Source organism: Chrysoperla carnea, chromosome 5 (genome assembly GCF_905475395.1).
Source record: "Chrysoperla carnea chromosome 5, inChrCarn1.1, whole genome shotgun sequence".
NCBI lineage: Eukaryota > Metazoa > Arthropoda > Insecta > Neuroptera > Chrysopidae > Chrysoperla > Chrysoperla carnea.
Window position 1 is genome coordinate 19,303,477 of NC_058341.1, and position 20,877 is coordinate 19,324,353.

Consider the following 20,877-nt stretch of genomic DNA (forward strand, 5'->3'; position numbering starts at 1 on the left):
AGTAGGAAAAGTGTTTATGATATGATATAATTTTCCAATAAATATGAAAATAATGTGAACAAATTTTGTGTGTGAAATTTTTCCGAAATTTTTTTTTATAAAACTTGACAGTTTATAATAATTTTTTTTAAGGTTACGTTCTTAAAATAATTATGTTAAATTTATCATCGTGAATATCGTAAAAGTGAATGTATTTTATTTATTTAGTTTATGTTAATTGTTATTTTAAAATAAACTATGTCGAATGCTACACGAATTAAAAGTGAATTCGAAGAAAATGAGAATATATCTTCGGTACAGGTATTTGAACAATTTATGTTTTGTAATATGTAATGTTTCAAATGTTATTTTTGTCAGTAAGTAAACAAAGATGAGACGATATGAATGTATGTTGATCTCTTTGTTTTGTAAATGTCATCGTTTTTAGATGGTATTGAGTTCTTAAGTCCACCCGGGGCGGGTTATATTTGTTAGTTGGTTGTGGGTGTAGCCAGCTGCTGGGCAAAGCCCAATATATACATTAATATTCCTTAAATTGATTTCAAAACCCCCTTATCATTTCAATATAATTTTAAGACTGTTTAGTTTATAATAATCAAAGTCAAGACAACGTTGAAACAAACGTTTTAAACAAAATACAATTGAATTCTTAGATGAAATAAACAAAAGTAGTTGTTTATATTAACAATAAAATGTTACAGTTAATTCCGTTATATTGTTTGTTGATTGACAGATTTTACGTATTTTTATGTCAATTACAGATTTTTTTTACTTAATATTAATAAACAATCCTTTAAAAAAAAAGGGAATATTATAATTCATTGAAGTGAATTGAAAACCCGTTGAAAAATAAACTTTATTTATTTTAACTTCATCTTAATTTTAGGAAATACCGAGAAACATAGGTCATTAGTGTCTTAGGTATTTTTAAACCGTAAGAGTTTAAATATGTAAAAATCTAGCTTAACCTGTGCGGAATTACGCAGTAGAGAAATAATATATGATTGAGTAACTTACTTTCTCTTTTTATAGGCAATTTTATTACAGATATGATATGCAAATTACATGATGAACAAAATTAAATTTTAATGGTATTTCTCTAGCTTGTTTATGACATAAAAATAACCAGTAACAAGTGAAAATAAACAATTGACTGAGTTAACTATTGAAATACTCTATTTAGACAGTGTTGAATATCAACGTTTGCATTATTTTTTATAAATTAGAAAAGTTTATAAAACCAACCCACAGGTTTTCTAAAATTTTTTTTTCGTTTCTGAGAGATCATTTACAAGACTCACTAGTTAAAGCTATACTTACAAATTTTCAACTCGGGCTTTTATAGTTTTAGAGAAAATTGACACCAAAATTTTGTCCTAATCTGCGTCTTAATGTATACCAAAATAGTTCTACCTAATCCTATCTGTTTGTCCTCGTCTGACACACATAATAAACACATATACATACTGATTTTTAAATCATTAGAGAGAGAGTACACATACATTAATCAATGTGTATAAGAAAGATATTATTATATGTCTACTTGCATGTTTGTATTGCTACTATTGTACAGTCAGGTCTGGATTTACATATTGGACCACAAGGGCCATGGCCCTAGGAGTCTCCCCATTAATTAAACGTACAGTAAATACGCTCAATTCGTCAATAAAACCACATGTCCACTATTTCCAGAAGTTTTTCTGTTCCTTTTGTCAGAGTCCACGATTTGCATGTATACAATAAAACAGGCGACACATAACACTTGAGCACCCAAGTCTTTTAACCCAAATCTTTGAATGTTTTTGTTTGCCAGATCACATGCCTGTTGATCTAATGTGCATATCTATCGTCTCCCCCCCCCTTGAATGTAATCCTGGCGGCGCCTAAGAATATTACCTCTCTTATACACATTGTTTTGTATATGTACTCTCTCACACTCTTTGATGTACTATTACAAAAATGTGTGAGGCATGGAATCTAGTAATTCTAAATCGGAAATGTTCGATATCTGAATCGGACATTTAGTAGGACAATCACTCGTTTCATCGAATTATTTGACGAATGCTGACACAATTAATTTGATTTTTAGCAACAAGATGTAAAACCAAGTCCATCACCATTAGCATTATTAGCAGCAACTTGTGGTAAAATTGGTGGTACTGCTGAGCAACAGCAACAGCAACAACAGCAGCAGCAGCAGCAACAGTGGCAACAACAACCTCAACAAATTCAGATAACAACAAACGGTGGTGACCAAACAACTCAATTACGTTTAATCAATGCCAGTGATCCACAACAATTAGCTGCCACAATTATGGCAGTACAACAACAACAACAGCAGCAGCAGCAACAACAAGCTGCAGTTGCTGTTGCACAAGCTCAACAACAGCAACAAGTTCAACAACAACAAATCCAACAACAGCAACAACAACAGGGTGCAACTACACCAAATAATGTGCAACGTAATAATGCAACACCAAATGAACAACAATTTTGTGTTACGAGTCAGCCACAAGTAATTATTTTTTACCATAAAATTCTAAAAATGTTAACCCATTGAGTGCGTATCTTTTGGATTGCTACCAAATTTCTCTGGTATTATTCAATATTTTTTATTTGTACTCTGACCATTCCCTTCAAAACAGAGAAATGGTAATCACATGAAAAATTTTATTGCATAGTTAATCTATAAATTCCTGATATTTTCTTCTTATTTAAAATACAGTAGAATCTCGATAACTTAAACCTCGATGAAGTTAGAAACATTTCTAACATACTGCTTGTGAGAATAAATAGTAGAATTCTCCTTGTAAATATGACACGAGATTTTTATATATTAGATTAAATCAAATAATAAATTGTTAATTAAAAGAAATAGTCCATGTTAAAGTTGACTTATAAAATTAATAAATAGGCAACTTGTATAACATATACATAATACAATTTGCCTATTTACCTATGGAAATCTAAATTCAATAATTTTTAATCAATATTTCATCCCTCTTAGATTCTCGATGCCCGAAATCCCTATAATGTTTTAAATAACAGCTTTTCTATGTCACCCGAATTGTCGCCACGAATCTAGCATCATATTTGTCCAATCCAGTTCAGGTATTTGTACCTTCAATTGAAAGGTCACAGGCCCATAAAACACACATACCCATTTGTCGGGTAAAAATTACCCGATATCATGTTGAATCCGACTCTACGTTCAATAAAGAGTTCTATAAAGACGTTCGCACTCGAAATATTAATGTTTTTGTTTCGAATTCCTTAATTTAATATTTTGTTAAAAATAATTATCTTTCTAGGTTATAACTTTGTCACAATTGCAAAGTTTTTTACCCCAACATCAGATAATGGCGATTGCATCTGGTTCATCAGATGTAAATAATGCGGCAGCTCAACAATCGATTGTTAGTTGTGCGGGTGGTAATTTAAAAACATTTGTCACAACTACAGCTGGTGGTCAACCACAAGTTGTTTCATTACAACCTCATCAATTTTTACAAGTAAAGAGAATTTATGTTTAACGTTTTAGTTTGACAAATTAAAAAATATAATTCTATTTTAATTTTGAAAATATAAACTCAGTTTTGTAAATAACTTATACAATCCAATTTGTATTGCCAACAGAGGTGAATTCAGAATTTTTACGTCCAATGGCAGTTTCAAAAATTAGCGTCCCCTGTAATAAAATCTATCAATAAACACCTTTTTTTAGTTCTTTAGTTTCAAGTTCTTTATTTTCATTGATACATATAGACCATTGATACAAATTTTCAGACAATTTAATCGAAACATCTCTTGCATTGAATTTATGCTTCCGGGGCCTCTGTAAAATTTTACGAAACGTTTATAATTCAAATTTATGAAACTTATGTCTAAAATTTCATGAAACTTTAACAATTCATTCTACATTACACAAGGTTTTTAAAAATATATCTCATAAAAATTTGTTTATTTTATTTTTTAATAGCAAGCAAATCAAATTAAATGGGAAGGAAATCAAACTGGTTTAACATACAATGTAATTCCGCAACCTGCAATGCAAACCGTAACGGTGGATGGACAAGAAGCATTATTTATACCGGCACAAGCTCAACATCAACTTTTTCAAACACCTACTGGACAATTAATACGAGCCCCAGCTGGAGCTGTATTGGCACCTAATCTAATGGGCCAAACTGTTCAACTACCCAACGGTAATTCAGCAATGAATTCTGATGGTAATATTCACTAACACACACTCTCATTTCATTTATTATTTTGTAATCAAAATGCATACTAAAATTCGCTTTATACGCTTTGTACATCTGACATCTTTTTGATGCCCTGGTGGAAAAAATATTTGAAGAAAGAATAAATCTTAAAAAAATTTCTTAACGTTTTTGAACTGCCTTAATTCAAACTTAATGGATGACTCTGAATTAAACAGTCCAAAAACGTTGAAAGTTATTCAGAGTTCCTAAGACTTTTTCAGAGTTTTTCAAACTTTATTAAGACTTATCTTTTCTTCAAATATTTTTTGCACCAGAGTGTATAGAAATTATGGTAAAAAAAATGATATACTATCTCCCGTTATATAAAATTTTCTTTGTAATTTGATTAAAGGAAATTTTATGCAACTTGCACGAGAAAGGTAACGCATGAAAGGGTTTTGTACTTTTTTTTTTATTGCTGTGGTGTATTGAAATGCTTTTTGCATGAGTAATAAGCTTGCAAGGAAATAAACGCAAAATTAATCTTTTCAAAGAGAAAAAGAAAATTCATATCTACTTTATCTTCATATTTAACTTTTCTATTACGAATTCATTTTTAGGATCACGTAAACTTTTTTCAGGGATATTGCTCATTATCAACATTTTTCGCACATTAACGTAGTACTAAAAGTTTAATAAAAATAATTTGTTCATTTTCCAATTATTTAATTTCAGGACAAACAGTACGAGCAATGTTACAACAACAAGCTTGCATTCCTGTACAAGTTCCAATTTCGTCACAGCAACAAAATGGAGCTGGACAAACCTTATATCAAACTGTCCATTTTCCCCTACAAGCATTCATGACACCGAATATAATACAAGCTCAACAAGCGAATCAAGCTCACCCTGTACAAATCATCCAACAATTAACTGGACAACAAATGCAATCACAACCAACTGTAGCCAATATAATAACACCATCAGGGCAAATACAACAAGTGCAATTGACATCACTGGCTCAGCAGTTGAGCAATCAAGTACAATTACAGCAATTACAACAACAGCAGCAACAACAACAGCAACAACAACAACAGCAACAAAATATGTTGGCGCAGCAACAAGTACAAGCGGCTGTTCAAGCTCAGCAACAAGCTGCTGCTCAAGCAGCGGCTGCAGCTGCAAATGGTCAATCATCGAATGCGGCTACGTCTAGTACGTGGAGTTGTACATCAGCAGTGTCAACACCAAGTGTTACTGTACAAGTAAGTTTTACAAACTTTTTAAATTTGAGATTAATTTGTAGGTTATCTTAACAAAATTCCATGGAAATCTTATAAAAGGTATTCTATAATTGATAGTAGAAAAGTACATTACTGAATTAAGCTTTTCAAGATGAAAAAACAAGCTTTTACCGAATTTCGATCTGATGCGTCCTTTCCAAGATATTTAAACAAATCAATCAACAACTTAACAAAAGTTGCAGATTATGATGGGGGGGGGGGGGCACCATGTTCTGATATCAGATTGGACCTAGTTCTCCGGGTTTCTTAATTTTAATTTTTTACTTGTTAATAACAAAAATTTATATTAACTTACACTACAAGTCTGCGGTGGGACAAGTAATTGCGTTACTTCGCCAGCATGCACACAAAATCGATGGAGTAGAGCACCACTATATAAATCCCATAGACAAACAGCGAAGTCCACACCACCAGATACTAAATGAGTACGATCGTATCGAGGATGTACTCCATGAGGATATAATAAACAATTAACACGACCCACGAGACCTTGTAACAACTGATGTGGTGGCCAATCTAAAAAATTAAAAAAAAATCGAAAAATTCGAAAAAAAATTTTTGGTTTGGACTTTGATAAAACTCAGTTTATAAGGTAATTTTGACCCAAAAAATTCAAAAATTGGGTTCATTTGCCGATTGAGCTATTCATTTCAGAGAAAAACGATATCTCAGATCGATTTTTGACGATATCTTGAAAACTACTCGTCTAAATGGTAAATGTACCCGATTTTTGAATTTTTTGGGTCCAAATTACCTTATAACATGAGTTATATCCAAATTGGAAGCGAAAAATTTTCTTCGATTTTTTGCAATTTTTTTAAGGGGTACCCCTTTGAAAAAATCGAAAAATTCGAAAAAAATTTTTTGTTTCGGAATTTGATAAAACTCAGTTTATAAGGTAATTTTGACCCAAAAAATTCAAAAATTGGGTTCATTTGCCGATTGAGCTATTAGTTTCGGAGAAAAACGATATCTCAGATCGATTTTTAACGATATTTTGAAAACTACTCGTCTAAATGGTAAATGTACCCGATTTTTGAATTTTTTGGGTCCAAATTACCTTATAACATGAGTTATATCCAAATTGGAAGCGAAAAATTTTCTTTGATTTTTTGCAATTTTTTTAAGGGGTACCCCTTTGAAAAAATCGAAAAATTCGAAAAAAATTTTTTGTTTCGGAATTTGATAAAACTCAGTTTATAAGGTAATTTTGACCCAAAAAATTCAAAAATTGGGTTCATTTGCCGATTGAGCTATTAGTTTCGAAGAAAAAAGATATCTCGAATCGATTTTTGACGATATCTTAAAACTACCCGTCCAAATGTTAAATTTCCACCCTTTTAAAGTTTTATAATTCCCATAAAATCCCTTGATTTAACCATGAGCTTTTGTCTGTATAATCTAAATTTGTTAAATAATTTTCTTATAAAAATTTTTTTAGACGGTTTCGGCTCCAAACATTGTTTGTAGTACAATGCCTTCAAATGATGGAAACGGAGGATCGACTCAAGCACAACCAGTAAGCTTATTACAAAATGTTAATGCAGCCGCCGCAAGTCAAGGTCAAACACTTACATTACCTGGTGGACAACAAATTACAGTTATACCAGCAACCGCATTAAATCTAAACAATCAACCGTCTGGTGTAACCATTCGTCAGGGTAACAATATTTTACAAGTAAGTTAACAAAAGCTTGAAGACGAATATCAGATTTAAATTTAAATGTTCAGCCTGCATTTGAATTTTTTACTTTAGAGCTATCTAAGTTTAATTTTTTGTAATATTTTAGGTGCCAAATTTAAATGCATTATCATCATTTCCCATACAAAGTATACCCGGTGTGGGTAATGTCCAAGTAATACCAGCTAGTTCATTACAAGGACTTACTCAAGTTGGACAAGGTACTCAACATCAATCACCATCAACAGCCACTTTACAAGTCCTTCCATCGGGTGCAACACAAATCATTGGTCAACAAGTGCAACAAGATCCAACGGATCCAAGTAAATGGCAAATATTACAAAGTATAAATGGTAACACACTGTCACAAATTGCATCTGGTGTTGTTGTACAACAAGCTGTACCAATTACACAAATCTCATCGGATGCTCAACAAACACAACAAACGGTGACATCCGGTATTGTTAGTACTGTAGGAGTTGAAGGTGCTACGCCAGTTAAGCCACGTGTACGTCGTGTAGCTTGTACATGTCCCAATTGTAGGGAAGGAGAAAGGTAAATAATTGATATCCAATTTTTTAAGTATTATTATAAGAGTTTTTACCTAGCCTAGGGCTGCGTTGGCGCAGTTGTAACAGAACCCCATAATTGTTTTAATGCTTAAATATACAAGGTAGACAATTTTAATCTACAATGACTAGTAATTCATTTCTTAGTTAACCAATCAAAAAATAACTTAAACACATTTGCAGAGAATAACACTTTAAATTAGAAAGTTAGTCTTCATAAAAAAAACTAACATTTTTCATCTAAAACATTTTTTCGAAAATCGTCAGCTATCGGAGGAAATGCGACTTAAAAATATGTCATTATAGCATTTAATCGAAAGAAATTACGCTGCTGCGGAAAAATGCTTTAGCCAACTGTTGTCAAGGGCAATAAAGGACATTCACCTGTGTCAATGACTTTGACCTACAATTACCAATTAACTTTAAGCGTATTTTCATTCGATTAAATGCAATAATGGCATATTTTGAAGTCGCATTTCCTCCGAAAGTTGATGTCAGAACATGATATCCCCCATCAAAGTCTAAATACAGCCGTAAGCAAAAAACGCTATGTTTCTTGGTTTGTATTCTTCTATAACAACGCATTTTTTTGTTTTCTGATAGCAATTTTTGCAGATTAATTGGATTACTTTAAATTGTCGTATTTCCTCATATAATGACCTTCATTTGCTCGTCATATTTTTCGTGTTAATAATTTGTATTTTTATTTCAGGCATACAGATCGTAAAAAACAACATGTGTGTCATATTTCTGGCTGTAATAAAGTCTATGGTAAAACATCACATTTACGAGCACATTTACGATGGCATACTGGTGAACGTCCATTTGCATGCTCATGGCTATTTTGTGGTAAACGATTTACACGTAGTGATGAGCTGCAACGACATCGAAGGACACATACTGGTGAAAAACGTTTTCAATGTTCAGAATGTTTCAAGAAGTTTATGCGCAGTGATCATCTATCAAAACATATCAAGACACATACAAAACAACGTATTACGGTTAGTATCATTTTGATTGAAATTGTTCTTCATACCCTGTGATTTTGTGGGGGGAAATCCCAAATATATAATGTTTGGTTGAGAATTGATCATTTTAATCTATAATAGCTAATAGTTCGTTTTAAACTTAAACAAAAATTCTACAGTTGGATGGGGGACATCATGTTCTGACATCAGATTGAACCTAGTTCTCGGAGTTGCTTTTATAGTCAATTTAGAACCTAAAATAAAAATGACATTTTAAATTAGAAAGGATTTCGGAGGAAATACTGCTTAAAAATATGTCAGTATTGCGTTTAATCGAAAGAAAATACGCTTAAAGTTTATCGATAAATGTTGGTCAAGTCATGGGCACAAGCGAATGTCCACTATTGCCCTTGACAACATTTGGCTAAATCTTTTTTCCGTAGTTGCTAGCGTGATTTCTTTCGATTAAATGCCTTAATGACATATTTTTAAGTCGCATTTCCTACGAAAACTATCGTTTTTCGAAAAATGTTTTAAACAAAAATTATTAGTTTTTTATGAGGATTAATTTTCTACATTAAAGTGTTATTCTATCTCTTAACGTTTAGGATCTAAATTGGCTATTAAAGAAACCCGAAGAACTAGGCCCAATCTGATGTCGGAACATGATATTCTCCATCAAATGCAGCAAATTTTGTTAAAGTTTTTTTTTTGATTGGTTAAAACTATAAAACGAGCTACTAGCCATTATAGATTAAATTGACCCACCCTGTATAGATATCAGACGCACGCGTAAATGAAATGGTGTTAATTTGTCTAAACCACCTCGGAACTGTCTGAAAAATGAATTTATTTCCAATTACCATGATACCCACTCTCTTTGCTGGGCTTAAAAGTGAAGACCATCGCGCTTTAGCCTTTATTAACTGCAAATACTCCCTTCATCACATGGCTTGAAAACAAATTTCTAACACAGAAAGTTTTAATATTTTGTTATAAATTGGAATCAAAAGTTGAAATTCCTTTTAAAATTTACTCATAATATGAACTCTTTTTGATTTTGATTTTCTATAATCTGTTGAGGTTTGGCTAATCATTTCCTTTTTTCCATCCTCCATATTCAATCGCTAACTATAGAAACATCTACCTTGTATCATTGAAATCCGATTTATGATGGGGCCATATAATCAAAACCTTTGTACCATTTGACTTTATTTTCATAAATATTACTATTTTAAATCAATTCAAATTAGTCTAAAAGAGGAATTTTTTGTTAAATCTATATAGTTGGATTCTGAAGGGAACGATATCAAACCAACAGCTGATGGAAATTTCAAAAAAGAGATTCAAAATGCAAATTGGGTGAATTTGGGTCAATCTAACGGCGATAATATTTATACCATCAAACAAATTAATATGTCTCAGGTTTGATTTTATTTTATTTTATTTTTGATTTTTTTTATTCCATTTTTTAATTATTTCTTGATTCGCCGTCTTCTACTAAGAAAATATAGAATTTCCAATAAGAATTATAAATAAGAAAATATAGACTCAATTTTTCTCTACCTAATTTGATTATTTGTGAATAAATATTAGCCTCTATGAGCGTATCGAGGAATGACTGTCAATTCCCTCTGCCCAAACTGGGTCTGGACTGCTCATACTTTTAACTGGTTAATTACGATTGTATATTTCTAAATATTGCTGTATTTATGAAATTTTGCTCCCTCCTACACGTTAGGATAAAAATTTTAGTTTCTTATTACCCCCTCTTCACTCTTAGATAAAAATTGTGTATGCTCATGTTAACTTCTATTAAATCTATGAAGTAATTGGTCCACGTTTTAAAAGCGATAGTAGAAACCCCAAAAATTAATTTTTACTCAAATTACAGTTAGATTAAAGACCGAAATAATTCGGGCTTTTTATTTGCATGGGCTTTAATTGTTTGTTAGTTTGTTAAGAATGAAACAGCACAAACTATTACCCTAACTGTCGCCCATTAAAAAGATTGTATGTTTTGGTCCATAAAAAAGAAATTTTTATTTTAATTGTATTCTAGGAGGCTGCTACTTCAACACAATCAGCTTCATCGGATAGTTCGAGTGGTGATGAAAAAATGATGATTACAATTACAACTGAAGCGGATCAATCTGACCTAACCATCAATGATCCATTGGATGCGTCTGATTGAGACAACGATTAAAACAAATTTTCTAATGGGTTATGAATACCCCTGGTATGAAAACATAGCAACAAAGTCTGAGATATCGTTCAATGTTACACCCTTCTAACTGTCCGTCCTTGAATTATTTTTTGTTCAAAACGATAGTGTTGAGTCTCTATTTTGCAATTTCATTATATCTCAAACATTTGAATTTTTCCCATTTGTTAAAATATCTCTTTTTGTGTTAATAAAATTAGAAAATGTTTGGCCCCACGTGAATTTTTCATAAATGTGAATGACTATTGTAATTTCATAGTAATAAAGTCCAGAATTGTTTCTTTGGGCGATAATTTTAAAAAGAGCGAAGCATTATGCGGATAAATTTGTCGAAAAAAGCAACTCTTCACTGAATAATATGTAAAATATGAGAAACAAGATGTGTTAATGTTTCGTTATCCTGACCAGGTGTGGCCAATCTTTGTGTATGAAAGTGCCATTTTTTTTCTAAAGAAATGTTTAATGAGGCCATAGACGTGACTTCGTGATTATTGACGTGAGATACGCAATTAATTCTTCTTTAATGAAGTTTCTTACCCAATATCGATCAAAAACAGCTAAACGTGCAGATTTAGTGGCATCGGTGCTTTTGTCAAAACATAGAGGTGTAAAAGGAGTGGATTTAATGTAAATTTTTTGTCGGTCTGTCACATTTCCGGGCAGTATTTATATTTTTTACTTTGTTATAACGGTGTAAACAATGAAAAAAAATACATGAATATTCCCTATTACGTCATTCACATTTAAAAATTATACAAAAATTTCAATAACATTGAGAACTAGGTATATGCAATTTCAAAAATCTAAATTTTGTTAATTTGTGCTTAAATTGCCCCCTGAGATATAGCTGTAAAATGGACACCTTTGTACATACAGATAAACGGTGTCTATTAAATCTGTGAAATCGCGTTGTTTCACTATTTACGAATTACACTTGTGATATTTAAAAGTCTAAATTATAAAATATATGTATAAACTAAATTATATAGCGCATTTTTTTTTTTTTAAATTACAGTTGTCTGTAATTTTGCAAAATAAATAATTTAAGCCATAAGATTAATATAATTAATTTATAGACGCCATAATATATATTTATAAATTTAAACCACAAAGGATATATAAGTGAGTTATTTTAATCTGTAATGGCTAATAGCTCGTTTTTTAGTTAACCATGGATCATAAAATAAACAAATATTGTAAAATTTGATAGGGGACATCATGTTGTGACATCATATTGGATCTAATTCTTCGGGTTGCTCTAGTAGCTAATTTAGATTCTAAATGGCAAGGGATAGAATAACACGTGATCCTTAAAAATTAACATTTTTTCGAAAAACGTTAGCTTTCGGAGGAAATGTGACTTAAAAATATGTCATTATTGCATTTAATCGAAAGAAGATACGCTTAATCTTTATCGATAATTGTCAAAGACATGGATACAGCCGAATGTCCTCTATTGTCTTTGACAAATTTTGGCTAAAGCATTTTGTCGTAGTTAGCGTGTGTTTTTTTTTCGATTAAATGCAATAATGACATATTTTTTAAGTCGAATGTCCTCCCAAAGCTGTCGATTTTCGAAAAAATGTTTTATATGAAAAAGATTTGATGTCCCCCCAAAAAACTCTTTTGTTATTAAAGTTATTTTTTGATGGATTAACTACAAAACAAGCTACTGGCCATTAGATTAAAATCCCCACCTTGTATATACATATATAAAGAGGACGATTATAATGTTAAGAAAATTTCCTTAAATTTGGGTCATTTTTTTATTACTAGAGAACACACCGAAATCGCGCCCGTACGATACTTCTGTTTATGGAGACCGAACTTAAGCGGGAGAATTGACTACATTTTTGTTCTATTATTATTTATTATAACACTAACATCGGTAGTTTTTAGTTAGCACCGAAGTGCATTGCACGAAATAAATACGAATGTACGAACGAAATAGTGAGATTGGAGCGCCAACTGCTTATAGCGTATCTACGTGTGGCGTATTATTAATTCACGTAACTATCTTCGGGGCTTTATTTTGATAAAACAACCAACTGTTATTTAGTCAGTTAATCTGATCGTCTCCTTTATATATCTATACTCTGTGATTTAAACGAATAAAAATAGGTGTGTTTGGGCGAACAAAATATTAAGAAAATTTAGGTGAGTGTCTAATTTAACTTATTTTTCCTTATTTATGTCATTTATTCCTTCCTTTTTTTTGCTAAATTACTAACTTTGCTTGCCAAGAGCTTTGTTCGCCCGAACGCACACAATATAGTGTCAACTTTAGTTTAGCTGTTATGTGATCTATAGACCAGTATCTGAAACACAATTAAAAATAAATTTTCCCTGGTGGAAAAATATTTGAAGAAAGAATGAGTCTTAGAAACTCTGGAAAAGTCTTAAAACTCTTAACGTTTTTGGACTGTCTAATACAACCTTGATAAGTCTGAATAACTTTGATTAGACAGTCGAAAACCGTTGAGTTATTCAGAGTTCCTAAGACTTTTTAAGACTTATTCTTTCATCAAATATTTTTTCTACCAGAGTGTAACAGGGATGTTGCGAAATTGATGATCACTTAGCAGCTAGAATAGATTTTTTATAAATAAAATAATTCGAATCGTAAATGAATTTAATGAAATTGATTCGCCTCTTTAACAATTTCGATTAGGTGTAAAATTTTATATAATAATTAATTACAAAGTAACAAGTAAAGACGGAAATTAGTGTCTATTTCTAATTTTATTCGTTGTGTACAGAATGAAATTTAGCGCCGTGCGCGAAAATAAGCTCTGTATATTTTCAAAATAATACAAATATATAAGTGTTAATCAAGATATAGAATTTAGAATTGGAATTTGTTAAATTTTTACACCTAATTGATAATGTGAGAAAGGCTAATTAAGTTATTAGAATAGAATAATTTCGTGTACAAAATACAAGAGAAAAATTATATTTGTTATTAATTATTATTATTATTATTGTTGTAGACATTTTAGAAAACGAACGTATTGACGCTATATATTAATTTTTTTAATGAATTTATGCTGATTATAATACCTATGTACATAAAATAAAGTTATTATTTTTAAAATTATGGAAATTTTATTTAAATCTTTTCTTTTTAATAGTTATCATTTTGACCAGTCCCTATATACAGAAAAATGTTTGAAAACGTTATCCCGAAAATTGATTTTATACCGTATAAAATAACCGATATTCATTCATATTTATTTTAGGTGAATATGTACAAATATATATAATAAAATATCGTTTTTATCAATTTTTCTAGTTTAATTATTATTATTCAATAATATACCTACCTACCTTTATCTTTTATCCTTTATTTCGATTTCAAGAATGTTAAACAGAACCTACATTTTTAGCAAAATATTACAGGTAAGTTTATTGAGTAAAAAAGAAATACATAATTAATGAAAAAAGGTAAAATAAAAGAAAAATAAATACTAAGTTTAAGAAAACAAGTTTATTGAAAAAAAGGTGAGTAAAAGGTATATATATTACATTATTGATAATTATGATATGTCCAAGATAGAGTAGTGGTTAGCACATTAGCCTTTGGTTACAAAGTACCTCGGTTCGTATCTATGATGGTACCTTTTAGTTTTTATGCCGAGATAATGTCATATTTTTAGATAATTGTTATGATAAAGAGTAAGGCATATTTTATTTTAATTCCCACCCCCTGACAGAAGAGTGATTTATGACATAAGTAGGAACGTGTGGCTAACAAAATTAATTTTTTTTATGAAATAACATGTTCTCCTATTACAAAATCTTATAAAATTTCATTTAACAAGAAAGCTCCGCGATCTTTGCACCTCATGTGCGGAATTTCGATTGACCAATTATACCATCTGAAAGGTCAGAAATTGGTCATAAAAGGTCAGTTGGTCTCATTAATTGGTCAGCATCAGAAAATTTTTTATTAAAAACTCCACCTATGCGCGATCGGGAAGCATTCGCTGATAATTGGTCAGCTAATATAAATAATTGGTCAGTTTAATTTTTTTATATTCAAAAAATAATATAATTTCGAAAAAATTTTCAATTTTTTCAACATTTGTACTAGGAGAACATAAGTGGGAATTAGTAGTTCCTGATAAGGAGAAAGGTGAGTAAGTGTTTTCACCCCGAAAGTCTAAAATTTTATTTTGGCAGAAAGTTATTGGTCTGCCCACTAGAGGTCACACTCTCCAAACACGGGTGTGCAGACCACTAACTTTCTGACTTACGAGGTGACAACAATTACCTTGCTATCAGGTACTACTTATTCCGTCCGTCCTTGATGTTCTCCTAGTAGAAATGTGAAAAAAATTGAAGTTTTTGAACGAAAAAAAAACTAATTTTTTCATCATTTACTAGGCAAACATGCTGTGGTGGAAATTTGAAAAAAAATGAAAATAAAAATCAGATTTTGCTTAAAAGATTTAATGAACTTTATTTTTAATATATGTCCTCACCTAGTTTCGAACCAAGGGACTATTTAATCGAAGTCAGATACTCTAACCATTATACCATTAGGGCCCTGTTATTCCTATTAATAAATAATTATACATATTCATATTTTCGACTTTCTTAAATTATAACAAAAAGTAAAACTCATTTTCGGAAAATTTTGAGTAGTATTATTACAAAAAAAAATGGCAAACGAAGTTTGAAATACTTACCTATCGTGAAGTTCGAAATACTCACCCATTTTTAACTGAAATAATATTGTATAGCTACAGAGAGATGGGGAAAAATAAAATAAAAACAGGGTTTGAGTTTTCAACTTTATTTAAATGAAATCAAAATACATAAAAACTATTTACGAATTACTTGCACATAATTCCATATAATTAATTTCATCAGCGTACCTTGGTTTCGAAGGCGAGTGCTATTCCCACTCAGCCACTCTGCTTATATATACAAAATTAACTGAATACTTACCTTTACTAAATAATTAATTAATTGATAATTTTGTTCTAAAAGAAGAAATAGCATAGAAAATTAAAAAAATTAAATTTCAATTCAAATTTTGATTAAATAAAAATTTTATTTATTTGAAATTTATTACACTTAAACAGAAATTATTTTTAATTTTTGACAAAGTTTATATTTACATTTGTATCACTTAAAAATTATAAAAAATAATTTCTTATACATAATATTATTAATTAACGAATGGAAAAAATAAATAAATTATATATAGCACAAGTAGTATACAGAAATAAACTAACTCTGAGCACAAAAATTTTGGGATTCACTGAAAATTTGGTTACAGGTAATTGATAGCATGTAAAATAACATGTTTAAAGTACTGTCTCACGTGGAGCTTTCGAAACATGAGAAATGAAAATTAAAAAAAAAAAGAATGGACTAAACAATATCCTAAAAGAAATTATCCACTCTTGCGGCCAATACCTGTCTATTTTCTGTAAGTCTCTGTAGCATAGACATAATTGGCCGAACAGAAATTTGTCTCTCTTAAAATTTCTGCTTTTATTTACTGTATATTTAGATAGGAACGTCCAGTCCATTTTCTGCGTCTATGCTTTGGCCAAACAAGAACGAACCGCTTAACATTGAGTTTCACCCCCCTGGTAATATTGAAAAATATCTTTCCCTTTCGTATATTAGGGAACGCGGTGTCCATTTATATCTCACCCTACCCTTAGAACTTGCTAGAATCTTCACTCGACTCGACTCCAATATGAATTCGTTTATGATTAACCAAATCTAAATCTGTGATAAATTTTTCATCACAAACATCACACACTAAAAGTTTTTCTTCTGTATGAAGTAGTTTATGTCGCATTAAACTAGATTTTCGATTAAGTTTCTTATCGGCATAGCATGGTTTATGACTACGTAAATATTTACGTAATGAAAATCTTTTATTACAAACTTTACACACAAATGGTTTTTCTCGAGTATGATTTAGTTTATGTAAATTTAAATATCTTTTACGATTAAATTTTTTATCACAAACATCACACTGAAATGGTTTTTCCTCTCCCGTATGAATTCGTTTGTGTACAATTAAATTTTCCCGTTCTGTAAACTTTTTATCACAACTATCACATGGAAATGGTTTTTCTCCAGTATGTGTACGTTGATGTCGAAGTAAAGCTGTACGTTGTTTAAATTTTTCATCGCAAATATCACAAGTATAAGGTTTTTCTCCGGTATGAACTCGTTTATGTAAAAGTAAATCATTACCGCCATTAAATCTTTTATCACAAACGTCACATTTATAAGGTTTTTCTCCGGTATGAATTCGTTTATGTACAACTAAACTTGAATGTCGTGTAAATTTTTTATGACAAATATCACATGATTTAGATTTTTCATTCTTGTGAATAATTTTATGATTATTTAATTGAATTTCCTTGATAAATATTTCTCCACAAAAATCACAATTAAAAATTTCTTCATCAACATCTTCAGTTTTTAAATCGGTGTGTAATTCTTTTTTGATTTTAATTTCTTCTGGATTATTTACATGATGAATTGTTTCAAAATCTATTGAGAATTAGACTGTTTATTAGATATTAAAAAACAGGGAAATAAGGAACTAAGGAGTTCACGGGTTTTTATTGCAGGAATCGTTCAATGGGTTATTAAAAAAAGAAAAACCGCGGAGTCCTATTAAATGAGAGGGTGGAAATTGAAGATAGGGGTGAAAAAAAGCATCCCTACGAGATATTTTCCAAATATCTCGTAGACTAAGCATAATTTCAATTAATTTTGATTTCGGATTAGCCTTATATTAAATTAAAAAAATTCTTTTTCATGTCAAAACAGCAAACAGGAAAAAAAATGACAAAATTTCGATTTTATGTTTATTTCTGCTTTTCCGCCTGTATCTCTTTTTTGGACAGAGATAGGTATAGGGAATGGAGCAGACAAAATAAAGCAGATTAAATTTCCTTTTAAATGCTATACTGAAAAATTATTTTTCATGCCAAAACAGTTGAAACAAACAGGAAAGAAAATTACAAATATTTCGATTTTTTGTTTATTCCTGCTTTTTCGCCTGTATATCTTTTTTGGCAGAGATAGGTATAGTGAATGTAGCAGACAAAATAAAGCAGATTAAATTTCCTTTTAAATGGTATACCGAAAAATTATTTTTCATGCCAAAACAGTTGAAACAAACAGGAAAAAAAATGACAAAATTTCGATTTTTTGTTTATTCCTGCTTTTTCGCCTGTATCTCTTTTTTGGACAGAGATAGGTATAGGGAAAGCAGCAGATAAAGGAAAGTAGATTAAATTTCCTTTTAAATGTTTTTGGTTAAAAATTGGCCGAGATATAGCCATTTCAACCTGGCTTTTTTTCGCATTTCATATTTCGTTCGCATTTTATTGTAAAAATTATTGTTTCATTCAATGAAAAAAGGTATTTTACTATTAAAAACAACCCGTGAACGCTTTAGTTCCTTTCTACATGACGTAATTAATAATCTAAATTACCTCCAACTAATTTTTGATATGTGACCATTTTTTTATCAGGAACAACATTTTTTTCTCCATTATTGACTCGTTTATGCTTAACTGCTTCACTTCCATCGATCAATTTTTTATGATTATCATCACACAAATCAAATTTTTCTTTTTTATGAAAAACTTGATGATTTTTTAAATGAATTTCTTCAATAAATATCTCACCACAAACATCACAATTATAAAACTCTTCAGTTTCGTCAACTTCATCTTTTAAATCGGTGTGTAATTCTTTTTCAATTTTAATATCTTCTTTTTGGATCAATGGATTTACATGAATTGTCTCAAAATTATTACAAATACCACCACTTTCTAGTGGTTTTTCTCCTGTATGAGTTCTTTTACTTTGAGATTTTTCTTTTTTATGAATAATTTGATGTTTATTTAATTCAATTTGTTCGTTAAATATCTTACCACAAAAGTCACAATTAAAAAGCTCTTGAGCTTCAACAATATTCACTTCACATTTAATTTCGGTGTTAAATTCTTGCTCAACTTGGCCCCCCTCAACTTTAATATTTAATGGATTATTAACATCAATTGTTTCAAAATTTATTGATTGTGATTTTTCTCCGTTATTTTCCAACACTTTTCCTTTTCGATGAACTATTTTTGTATGTCGAAATAAACTACTTTGACTCGTAAATTTATTATCACAAACATCACATTCGAAAAGTTTTTTACCAACATGACATAATTTATGTCGAACTAAACTTGAATGTATAGCAAATTTTTTATCACAAACATTACATGAAAATGGTTTTTCACCCGTATGAATACGATTATGTTTAACTAAACAACCACGACTTGTAAATTTTTTATCACAAAAATCACATTGATATGGTTTTTCACCGGTATGAATTCGTTTGTGTACGGTTAAACATGCTTGTTGTGCAAATTTCTTATCACAAAACTCACATGAAAATGGTTTTTCTCCAGTATGTATACGTTTATGTCGAATTAAAGATGCACGTTGTGCAAATTTTCCATCACAAATATCACATGTATATGGTTTTTCACCGGTATGAACACGTTTATGTAAAAGTAAATCATTACTGCCATTAAATTTTTTATCACAAAACTCACATGTATAAGGTTTTTCACCGGTATGAATTCGTTTATGTCTAGTTAAATCACTTTGTGCGTTAAATTTTTTATTACACACATCACAAGTATAATGTTTTTCTTTATCGATTTCGATATGAACACGTTTATGTTGAACTAAATTTTCATCTGTTGTAAATTTTACATCACAAAAATCACAAACTAAATATGTTTCCTCTTTATGGATTAACCCTTGATGCCGAACTAAATTAGATTTATTTGTAAATTTTTTACCACAAATATCACATTCAAATGGTTTTTCACCAGTATGACACAATTTATGTTTAACTAAACTACTTTTCACAGAAAACTTTTTTTCACACATATCACATGGATACGGTTTTTCTCCGGTATGAGAACGTTGATGGTAGATTAACTGACTTTGAACTTTAAATTTTTTACCACAAAGATAACATATAAATGGTTTTTCAATATAAATTTGGTGATTATCATTACATAAATTCGATGATTTTTCTTTTTCATGGTTAACTTGATGGTTATTTAAAAGAGTTTGTTCCATAAATACCTCTCCACAAATATTACAAATAAAAGTTTCTTCGGTTTCGTGAATATTTTCATCTTTGGTTATGAATTCAGCGAGTAATTCTTGTTCGATTTTTATATTTTCTTTTCGAATTAATGAATTATTTACTTGATTTGTTTCATAATCGAATGATGGTAATTGTTCGGTTTTTATGTTTTCCGTTCGAATTAATTGGTGAAATATTTCATTTGACATTTTTATAACTTAGTATATTATAACCTTCAAGAACCTTTAATTAAATTTTCAAATGCTTTTTCTTTTTACTTATTTTTTAATTTTTTATATGTAGAAACAATAAAACACACAGTTTAATTAATATTAATAATTATAACCATTTATTATTTATTAAAATGAATTAATAGAACTAACTGAAACTCTACAATTGTATTGAGTAGCTTCATACTTCAATCAACAACTCACTTGTTATGAGGGGAGTTACCATAGTAACGACACCCTTATTTATTTATAATTGTATGGATTACTATTTTCTAACAAATTTAAATAAATTAACAAAAAAAAAAATTTATAAAATTTAACGAATAGGTTACCTTCCGCCCACCTTGCGTATCGCTGCTGTCACTGTACATATTCCATTCCCAGATTATAGTTTTTATACCATGTATACAGTGTGTACCCGGATAGAGGTAACTATACTTGTAAATTTCCTTATTTTGCATTTTAAGAAAAAAGGTCATTCTTTATAAGAAGTTTTGCTTATTATGAAAAGTATGTAGGTATATTTAAAACTTCTTAATAATGTACAAGGTAGC

General features: G+C 30.1%; 2 protein-coding genes across 5 annotated transcripts; one reads left to right on the forward strand and one right to left on the reverse strand.

The window, feature by feature from the left end:
• The first annotated feature begins 149 nt into the window (after positions 1–149).
• Positions 150–13,958, forward strand: LOC123300195 (transcription factor Sp4-like). 4 transcript variants are annotated; one of them, XM_044882717.1, is made up of 10 exons: positions 150–300; positions 2,090–2,515; positions 3,312–3,512; positions 3,980–4,229; positions 4,938–5,467; positions 6,948–7,184; positions 7,297–7,742; positions 8,469–8,757; positions 10,012–10,149; positions 10,787–13,958. In XM_044882717.1, the coding sequence occupies exons 1-10, from the start codon at positions 238–240 to the stop codon at positions 10,916–10,918; spliced, it is 2,712 nt and encodes a 903-aa protein (XP_044738652.1). In that variant the 5' UTR covers positions 150–237; the 3' UTR covers positions 10,919–13,958. The 4 variants fall into 4 exon arrangements, with proteins under 4 accessions (XP_044738652.1, XP_044738654.1, XP_044738653.1 ...); XM_044882719.1 differs by having other exon boundaries at positions 3,980–4,205; XM_044882718.1 differs by having other exon boundaries at positions 150–294.
• A 2,210-nt stretch (positions 13,959–16,168) lies between these two features.
• LOC123300628 (zinc finger protein 665-like) lies at positions 16,169–20,302 on the reverse strand. Its single transcript, XM_044883226.1, has 3 exons — positions 19,945–20,302; positions 18,430–19,680; positions 16,169–17,476 (listed from the first exon to the last, which is right to left on the reverse strand). The coding sequence occupies exons 1-3, from the start codon at positions 20,300–20,302 to the stop codon at positions 16,626–16,628; spliced, it is 2,460 nt and encodes an 819-aa protein (XP_044739161.1). The 3' UTR covers positions 16,169–16,625.
• Positions 20,303–20,877: the final 575 nt, after the last annotated feature.